The following is a 10,000-nucleotide window of genomic DNA, read 5'->3' as shown; positions in this document are numbered from 1 at the left end:
TGCGTTTATGGTGAATGTTCTCAATGGTGGGAAACTTTTTCACCACCCGCTGATGGCTTTACAGTCTGAAGCGGCGCAATTGCCATACCACACTAGGATACAGCTGGTGAGAATGCTCTCGATGGTACAGCGATAAAAGTCAAAAAGTGGTAAAAATGGTGTCGCCTGCAAACATTATTATAGTGTTAGAACCATGTATATTTAAGCAGTTGGGCTCAACATACAGCCTTGTGGCACATCAGTATTCAGGGTGGGAATAGAGGAGCAGAGGTCGTCTAACTTTACAGATTGGGGTACGTTAGTTAGAAAGTTCAAAATCCAATTTCAGACGTATGTGCTAACACTGATTTGGCTAAGCTTGGAGATCGGCTTGGAGGGGATCACAGTGTTGAATGCTGAGTTAATGAACAGCATTCTGATGTAAGAGTTGGCAATGTCCAGGTGGGTTAGGGCAGTGCCATGGAGGTGATGTCCTCTGTTGACCAATTTGTGTGGTAAGGCAAACTGATCATGGGGTCCAGGGAGGTTTTCAGATGTAATAGAACCTGATTCTCGCAACAGTGGGGGTGAGTGCAACTGGGCAGACGTCATTCAGGGTTGTAGCTGTAGAGTGCTTCGACACTGGCACAACGGAGGCAGTCTTAAAGCTTGTGGGGACAACTGCCTGGGCGAGGAGCAGATGTCCTTGAAGACCCCGGCCAGCCGCACATTCACCCTGTTCAGGGTGGTGCACACATATCCCCTGTGGTCGTTCACTAGGTGGGAGATCCACTTTGAGGGTGACCTCCTTGTTTCCCCAGTAATGTAGAAGTAGTTAAGCTTGTTAGGGGGGCAAACAGAGCTGGATGGGGCCACAGTTCTGGGTTATTTGCAGTCTGTGATAGCCTGTATGCCTTGCCACATCAGGGGTCAGAGGAGTTGAGGTTCTCTTTGATTCTCTGTATTTGTACTAAGCCTGGGAGATTCCCCTCCTAGGGTTGGCCCTGACTGAGCTGTAAGCCTCCAGTCTCCAGACCTGAAGGCTGTGATTTTTGGCTTTGAGCAGGAGGTGAACCTCTCCTTTAATCGAGGGTTTCTGTTTGGGGAAAGCTTTTATTAGTTTTTTTGTTGTCACTCTCTCCCCCTCACTTGCTGATGTGATCAGAGTTGGTATATACAGTATGTCAATATATACTATCTCAGCTCACACACACACACACATACACACACTCACACATGCTCAAATATATGCATGCATACACATTCTCACTCAGATATAAATAATCAAGCACATACACAGACACACACACGCACTTAAACACAAAACTCATCTGCAGTTGAAGTTGTAGGCAGCACAAAAGTGCCACAAAAGCGTAGGCGTAGGTTAGGACAGCGTGGCAGGCACAGGTGCTCTCACTCACCTCACGTGCTCCCTCGGGTCGTCTCCAAACCCACAGCGCTGCTCCCACACAACCCCACCCGTGTCTGAGTAACCTCTGCCACAGCGTGCTCAAACAGGCAGAAAGAAACACCAGGGTTTGTACAGTGTCTTTGAGGCGAGGCTGTGAGGTTTTGCCAGACCTTTTATTTTTTAATGAGCTGCATGAGTCAACAACCTCAATTTGTTCGCGCACACAGGAAGAAGTTGTTAACATTTCAGTGACACTGCCTGTTCTCGTTGAGCCTACCGGCTCTGTTCGGCTCGCCGCCGCAAGATGAAGCAATAATTATGTAATTTGTAAGCTTGGTGGAATATAATACTCCGGCTTACCCCTCGGGAATCCATCTCAGACGGATAAAGCCGAGGCCAGGCTCTGGATTACATCCCTGAGATCTCACGGAGCGCGCCAGGTTAGGATTACACGCAGGTGGGGTAGATTATTCCCTCAAGCTCTCACTCACAATGCTGTGCTTGTCTGTGGGAGGACTGGAGGTCAAATTAGACTGGCTGAGCGCACAAGGATACTAACTTTATTCAGTTCTAATCAAGTCAGTTCTGTTTTATTCATTGACATACTGTATGTCCAGATACGTTGTTTACACATGAACGTATGTCCAGTTGCTATTCATGGGTCAGGCTTGTGCTGTCCCTCTTAGTGGTCTGAGACATTTGGTGTAACTTGAAGGTGTCCCCTCAGTCACGCCCCTCTGTTCAGTAGGCATCCTCAGCCTCAGGAGTTGTTTCAGGAGATGATGTAACCTCACTGTGTCATCTTGTCCTTGAACAAGGCAGTAGACACAAACACAAGCTTCAGAAATGTTCCTTTGTCTTTTTCTCGCTCTTTTTTTTCTTTCTTTGTGTCTGTCTTTCTTCATTCCTTTCTGTCTGTTTCACCCAGACGGACACGTGCACACAAGTTCACTGAAAGTGTGTGTTGTGCGGCGGTCTGCCGCTTCCCCTCTTTTGCGACTCCTACCTTTTCAAACGTCAGGGATGCGGCTGCGGTTCGACCTTGACCCTGGGTGACCCCTGAGTCATGTTTGCTCTGGTCCAGTGGTTGTGGTCTTGTTGTTGCCCATCAGCTCAGGCTGGCCCTGCATAGCCGCCGCCCAGTTAGTGAGAAAGACCTCAGAGTCTCAGTTTGCACTACACTGCACAAGAGAAACAGTATGTATGTGTGTGTGTGTGTGTGTGTGTGTGTGTGTGTGTGTGTGTGTGTGTGTGTGTGTGTGTGTGTGCGTGTGCGTGTGCGTGCGTGTGTGCGTGTACGTTTGCGTGTGCATGTGTGTGTGTGTGTGTGTGTGCATGCACTCCCTTCTTCCACCCTGGCTATGTACTGCACTGTAGATCATCTTGCCAGTACCCCTGTTTTTCAGACTGTGAATACGAATATGAAAGTGTTTCTGAATGTAAATAAATGTAAGTTCTCCACTTCCTCTTCCTGTTTGATAAGTGCTGTGGTGGTGACTGCATGTGCCCACACTGTAACATCACCCGCAGATGGATGAAGGGTTGTGTGTGTTTGCGGGGTGACGGGGTGTGAGTCATGATCTTCGCAGCTCCATACGCACTCTTCCGTCCCCAGGGTGCAATCATCGCGTTCACACCACACTAATTTCCAATGACCTCACAGGAGATGATGATCCCACTCGATCCTCCGAACTGCCACAGATTGATCACCAACATTGCAACTCTGCAAACAAATTAGGTTACTCCTTGCTCCTTGCCTCTGCCATGCTAAATTAGTTCTGTCTTACTAAATACATGTATGCATATGTCCTTCATCAGACAACGCAGTCAACCAAATATGTTTATCCTAGTCCTAGTCCTGTGGGTGCTGAATGGTAATGATGGACCCACTGGGTGCTGTTAAAGTATGTCCTCTCCCCGCACCCAAACCCCCCTGGACACCCACTCCCCTCCCCAGTCACCCTGGTCCCCCGCATACCTACATTTGGGCAAATAGTGCTCCACAGGCTTCATTGATAGTCGCAGCGTGCCTAGCCAGCCGATCTCGGATATGACAGCTTTTAATTAAACACATTCATCTCAGCGCCGGTTCTCCACAGGTTCGACCTGACACAAATGTATTCCGCTTGCCACGGAGGGTCTGAAGCAGTGGGCTAGCCGGCTCGCCAGCTCAGAACCGGAGCTCCACTGTGCTGTTGTAGCAATGTTCACACTCAGCCTTTCACCTGTTACACTATGTCCCATGTCCTTATACTGTGCTGATGTTGTTCATTTGAATTTAAAGCAAATTGCTTGGTGAATGATGCGTGTGTGAATGACAGACGTGTGAATGAGCAGTGCACACATTTGCGCAGTTTAGCCCAAGGTTCCCACTTCCAATTATTCATGACCACCTAACGGAAACCCTCTGGGCCTGCATGAGATTGGAAATCGGACATATTGGCTACCAGTGAAGAGACCATTTCAATTTTTGCCAGCCTGTTCCGAACCCCATTTGTGATTGATGAAGTCACAGGTGGCTCTCGTGTCAATACCAAGTCATTGACCCGTGGGCCCGTCGAGAGTGCAGTTTGATTTCGATCCACCGTTCCTGCTATTGGGAAAAGAAAAAAAAACGGGAGCATTTTCATAAGTGACACGTGTGGCGTCAGGATGCAGAGAAGATGCAGGCACATAAGTCCTCTGGATGTTTGTGTGTGTGTGTGTTTGGGTGTTTTTTCCCCTCCCTGTGAGGTTGATGGGAGCAGTAAAATGAGAGGGGAAATGAGCTCTAGCGAATGACCTAGTGGGGATTGATGTAGTGACAACAGGCTCCGTGGGGGTTCCCTCTACGAGCCCATTTATTTTTGGGGATGGGAAGGATTTACATGCATCTCTGTTTTTTCTTTTGTGTTTTTTAATTCTTCCACCCCCTCGTTCCCTCCCCTAGCATCAAGATGTTGCAAAAGTGGCCAAATAATTTTTTGTGACTTAACGATTCTTCCCTGAAACTAATCTGAAACTATTCCGACAGTCAAGACTTTTTATGGTTTTATGCATAGAGTTTATGAGGCGCAGCAAAGGATAATTTTTTTGCAGCTTGTTTTTTCATGCCCATCTGAGGGATCTCCCTGCCCGAGAAAAGACAGGTGGATATCTAGCTCTGGGCATTATTGATGCTTTCAGCAGCACAGTGGTGTGTTCTTGAGGAATCCTGCACTGGCGAGGACTTGTCAGACAGGTGTGTGTGTGAGGATTCCATGCTGTGGCTTTCTGGAGGGTCTGACTTTAAAATGACTTTCAGCCAAAGGCCTTGGCAACCCATGCTGAGAGTTTTTCTCATCTTAGAGAGAGAGAGAGAGAGAGAGAGAGAGAGAGAGAGAGAGAGAGAGAGAGAGAGAGAGAGAGGAAGAGTTGTGTGCTGTCAGTACAGAAGTGAAGGAGGAAGCCATTTACCTCAAAAACCCAGACAAACATCTTTGTATATACAAAAACAGTTACCCCAGTCTTTGACTCAGTCTTTGGCTCCAAGAGGCCTGTGGTCTTAAAGCCATGCCTTGCTGGTTTTACTGGATAAGTTGCACAATGTTACAAATGCACAAGAAATTCTACTTTCAACCTACTTTTAAGTGGAGGCACATTTGCGTAATGCTACATGACATCAGCAAGCAGTGAGCCCACATCATTAGCATGCTAGTAGGTGTTCGTTTGAACCTTTGTTTGCAGAGTCTGATGTTTGGGGGGTTTGTTTTGGTGAACCTTGACAGCACATCAGGCAGCATCTCCGTCAGCAGATCTCATGAATGCAGGCTGCAGACAGCCACGCTGCTAATAAGACCCGGTGTTTAGATGTTTCCGAAATGCCATTTCATTAAAATCCGATACGCGCAGACTTGGGGGATTGGAGGGAAAACACTAGCAGATAAACATGGAAATGCATCATTAATAAAATCTATGCAGCACCACTGAGTGCTCACACACCTTTCAACATGCTGAGGATTTCAGCCTTTTCTGGGCAGAAATATGCACTCTAACTAGCATCTTTAGTCATATTAATGACAGGATTGTTTGCAGTATTTGCTGTTTCACTGTTTTCCCTGACAAACTACACCTCGTCAATTCCACTGATGTTTCTTCCTCTTTCTTCTGGACAGGTCTCCACACTACGCCTGCCCAGAGGTCATTAGGGTAAGTGTGATCCCACTTATTTTAAATGAAACACACTGAGACACACTACTTTTGGACTGCAAATATACTGATATTATTGAGAGTGTGCTAACTCGTTAGCTACTGGTCCACTATTACTGCAGGCATATTAGGAAACCCATGAATGGTTAGCACCACGTTAGCTGCCATGGTAACGCTAGGTCACTGCCTGGAGATGAGATTCCCTCCTTTGATATGTCATATTTCCCATGTTTAAAACTGTTTTTTTTGTCTCCTCTAACTCCCCACTCCTTGTCTATCTCCCTCTGGTTCCTCATTGGTTCTTACCAGGGCGAGAAGTACGACGGGAGGAAAGCAGACGTATGGAGCTGTGGAGTCATACTCTTTGCACTCTTGGTGGTCAGTATCTATCTTACGACTGCAGGAATTCTGTTTTTTTAAAGGTGAAGGTAAAGTGCTTGTATTTAGCAGACACTTTTATCCTAAAGCGATTCTCACGTGGGTTCTCACCTCCTTTGTGGTTCTCATTTGTGTGGTACCAAATGCATCAGTACTGAAAAAGACTGTACTTTTGGTACTTAGTGTTTGTATCACACATTAGAATTCAATGGACGTGCTTTCATATTCTAAGATCAATTCAAGCGGATATTCAGCTACTTCACTGGAATTTAGTGGAATTTGTTTTCTGTTTCGGCCCAGTGATTTATAAAAGTTTTAAAAGACCTGGCGGGTGTGTTTGTTGATCTGCGTCAGAAGATGTTTGAGAATATTCCGGGTCTCATCCCTGAGTGCCTCCTGGTCCATCTGTGATGCTCCATCAGATCTTTTCCTTTCCTTCTCCCTTATGAATGTGAAAGCTCATCAGTGTTGGGAAGGCGTGGAAGTCTGCTTTCTCACCCAACAGACTGAGCAGAAGGAGGTGCCTCCCCCAGACTTCTTAGGGCTGTGTTGATTTCTGGCTGTCCCTAAGGACTCCACACTACTGTTAAGCCCTGCCGAGGACACACTACTCTCTTAAACTTTTATTAGATTATCAACATCTTGGTAAACTTTTAATTTTAAAACCTTGCGTGACCTTTTCTGCAGCAGTGAACAGCAGCTAAGGATGTTATAATATGGAGGCCTACTCCTAATTGTCATTGCCAAGGTTTGGCTGTTCTCCGTTCTGCTGTAAGGAGCGGTATGAAGGAGCCTAGTCGATGTGGCCAGCCTCCCCCCCCACTGCTCGGCTGTTTTGGGCCCGTGGACAGACAGCTGTTCCTTCGCCCGACTCCTTCTCCTTCCCTGGCACAGTGTTGTTTCATGTGCGGCTGCGGCTCATTCACATCTCCAGCCCATGAAATATGCATGGGCCGCTGCCGTATCACGGCTCTGAACCCTGCAGGCCAGGCCAAAAATAAACAGACTGCCTGTTGGCACCGGGCCGTGGCGTCGCCGATGCTGCCATTGCCGCTGTGTGGAGAGAGAGAGAGAGAGAGAGTAGGCCGGACCGGAGGGTGTGTGTGTGTGATCGAACTGCAGATGGATGTGTGTATTCCTCGTGCCCTGTCTCACACACTTCGGTTTGATTTTTCTTTTTCATCAGGTTCATTATTTTTACATTTGTCATCCCCCACTTTTTTTTTCTGATAGTATTCATCTCCCAGACCAGGAGAAAAAAAAAGGAAGGAAAGTGACTAGGAGTAGCAGAGCCCTTCCTTCCTTCCTTCTTTCTTTCTTTCTCTCTTTCTTTCTTTCTTTCTTTCTTGTTCCTTTTCTCTCTCTGCCGCTCGTGTTGTTATTTGTTTGAGTTTATTTGACAATGTCTGTCCCTTGCAGTCAGGATCATCTGTTATTCGAGGCTGACACGCTCCCATCATTAAGATTCAGTCGCAGTCGTTTATCAAGCACTCACATCTGTAGTGTCAGGATCACTGATAACACACTCTGATTGGGGAACAGAGAGTGTGTGAAGCACTCCTAATTATCAGCAAAACCGTTGCGCCCTCCTTTCTTCCTTCGATTCTTTTCTTTATTTCTTTCTTTCTTTTTCAGCAAAATTGGAGGCCTCTGAAAATATGAAGGGCTCCTTTGATCAAGCCTGCCATATGTAATGTGTTTATAATGACAGAGAAATGCTTTCAGCCCTTAGTCCATGGTCCCTGTAGATAGACTTTAATACACTGTGAGACATGGTGCAGACAATCTTAAGGTGGAAGGGTTGCTGGGTGCTTTTTTATTGAATGTGTGTGTGTGTGTGTGCGTGTGTGCGTGCGTGTGTGCGTGCGTGCGTGTGTGTGTGTGTGCGTGTCCACGTGCGTGCCCACGTGTGTGCCCATGTGCGTGCGTGCGTGTGTATGTGTGTCTCTCCTTTTGGTTTGTCTCCCACCCTAGGGGGCACTGCCGTTCGATGATGACAACCTGAGGAACTTGTTAGAAAAGGTGAAGCTGGGCGTTTTTCACATGCCTCACTTCATCCCGCCGGATTGCCAGAACCTTCTGCGAGGGATGATCGAGGTGGACGCCACCAAGCGGCTAACGGTCAGTAACAGTCTCCCACTCTGTGTCTGTTTCAGGCAACGCCATAGAAACACCACGTCATTGTGTCAGAGGGTGGTTGTAGAGAAGTCCCCAGCACTCCATTTTTAGTCAAGTTTTTTAGTCAAGAGTGGTCAGAAGAAGACAGACCTTTATTCAGTGTATTTTCCTGTTTCTTTTCTTTCCCCCTTTGTCAGGTCATTTTTCTTCCCTGTGTTTCCTGAGGTGTTTTGATTCTGCCTTGATATTATTCCCCCCCCCCCCCAAAAAAAAAAAACACACACACTGCACCTGTAAACTTTAACCTTGAAAAAGAGGCCATGAGATAGCAGAGAGGAAAATATGCCCATGTTGAGAAGAGCAGATAGCAGGAGAGCCAGAGAGAAAGAGAGCCAAAAGACAAAGACAGAGAGAGATAAAAAAAATAAAAAAGGATAAAGAGCACAAGTGGCCGGCGGTGGAAGTGAAATGTGAATAATGGAAGTGGTCAGGGGAGCTGAAAGAAAAGAGCGAGCGACATGCTACCGCGGTGCCCTTTGTTCGCGGTTGCTGATTTGTGAGGAGGCAGCCTGCGTGTAGAGATAGGAGGCTCAGACAGAGGAAAAGTGGCGTCACCTCCGCATGCCTCGCCGTCCTCCGCTTTCCTCGTGCCGGGGTCTCAGATGGTGGGTGAAGTTGGCCCGCGTCGGCCCCCTGGACCAAATGCTAATATCACGTTCCTCTGCTGCTGGACCATCAATCACCGTGTCGGCTGGATCTAGCAGGCGAGGAGTGGGAGTGTGGACAAGGAGAAGCGGAGCGCTTTAATCTTAGTTTGAAGGAGTCGAGGGCTAAGGGAACCAATCATGTGAGAGAGAGAGAAAGAGAGGCACCGCGTCCACAAGCTACCCTTGCCTTTCTCTCTTTCTTTCTCTTGCTTTTTCATCCTTCTCTCTCCTTCTGCGTTCTCTGATCCTCTCTGTTTCTCTTTCCCCTCTTTCCTTCTTTAAGAGCCTTATACTTGGGACAAAGCAAGTCTGTCCGTCCCTATCCCCGTCTCCCAAAGCGCTGTAAACAGTCCCCGGCACAGAAGGAACGACAAACAAAAACAGACAAACCAGAACAACAGAAAAAGGAAAAAGAACAGGAAATCTTTTCCCCTAGCCAGTCCCGTGATTACATCAGGGTTCACGCCATGTCAGCACCGAGTCACTCACAGTCAGTCTCCCCAGGCACAGGCATGCGTTGCCATGGCTGCGGGGGACCGCAGGAAGTGCTTCCTCTGACCCGCCTCTCCCTCATCCCGTCAGATTGAGCGGTGGGATTTCATGTGACTCAGATACAAATCAGCAGAAGCAATTGGAGCCATGAGAGAACCGAGCCTTCACATGTCCGTTAGCGTAACATCACACAGCCTTAGTCAGAGTTTCTCTCTCTCTTTCTTTCTGTATCTCTCTCTCTCTTTCTCTCTGTCTCTCTCTCACTCTCTCTCTCTCTTCCTGTCTCTCTCTCTCCCTTTCTTTCTTTCTGTTACTATCTCTCTCTCACTTTCTCTCTTTCTGTCATGATCCCCTTATGACACGTAATCTGTATAAGGCTAAGTCTAGACAGTCCAATTTCCTTGATCTGCAGAAATTTGAGATGAGGGCCGTTTTTTAAACACACATCCCTCTTTTTTTTAGAGAGAAAGACACTCGTCTGGCTGTCTGGTTTGTTGTGTAGACCCACTGCTCGCTACATACTATTCCCCTGCCCTTGACCAGTTGGTGGTGCTCCTGTCTCCCGCTGAAGGCTGTTAGGGGTCTCTGGGTCCTACTTCTCTCTCGCCCCTAAGTGGAACATAATGGGCTCCTCTTCTCTCTGATGATTTGTTTGGAAATCTGTCTGTAGTCTGACAGTCAGACAGTCAAAACAGCCAGGGGGACAAAGGAGCAAACCCACACTGTGTGTGTGTGTGTGTATGTTCGT

General features: G+C 47.4%; 1 protein-coding gene across 1 annotated transcript in view; it reads left to right on the top strand.

Moving 5' to 3' along the window:
• brsk2a (BR serine/threonine kinase 2a) overlaps positions 1–10,000 on the top strand; it is a gene marked incomplete at both ends in the record, with an annotated part of 176,868 nt that overhangs the window by 138,709 nt on the left and 28,159 nt on the right. The window contains 3 exons of the mRNA XM_080842131.1: positions 5,524–5,557; positions 5,867–5,935; positions 7,910–8,060. Coding sequence (XP_080698257.1) covers positions 5,524–5,557; positions 5,867–5,935; positions 7,910–8,060 — 254 coding nt within the window. The remainder of the gene's footprint in view (positions 1–5,523; positions 5,558–5,866; positions 5,936–7,909; positions 8,061–10,000) is intronic.

This window comes from Sprattus sprattus (genome assembly GCF_963457725.1).
Source record: "Sprattus sprattus genome assembly, chromosome: 7".
NCBI lineage: Eukaryota > Metazoa > Chordata > Actinopteri > Clupeiformes > Clupeidae > Sprattus > Sprattus sprattus.
The sequence above is the reverse complement of the archived record's forward strand: the minus strand, read 5'-3'. Positions and strand labels throughout refer to the sequence as shown.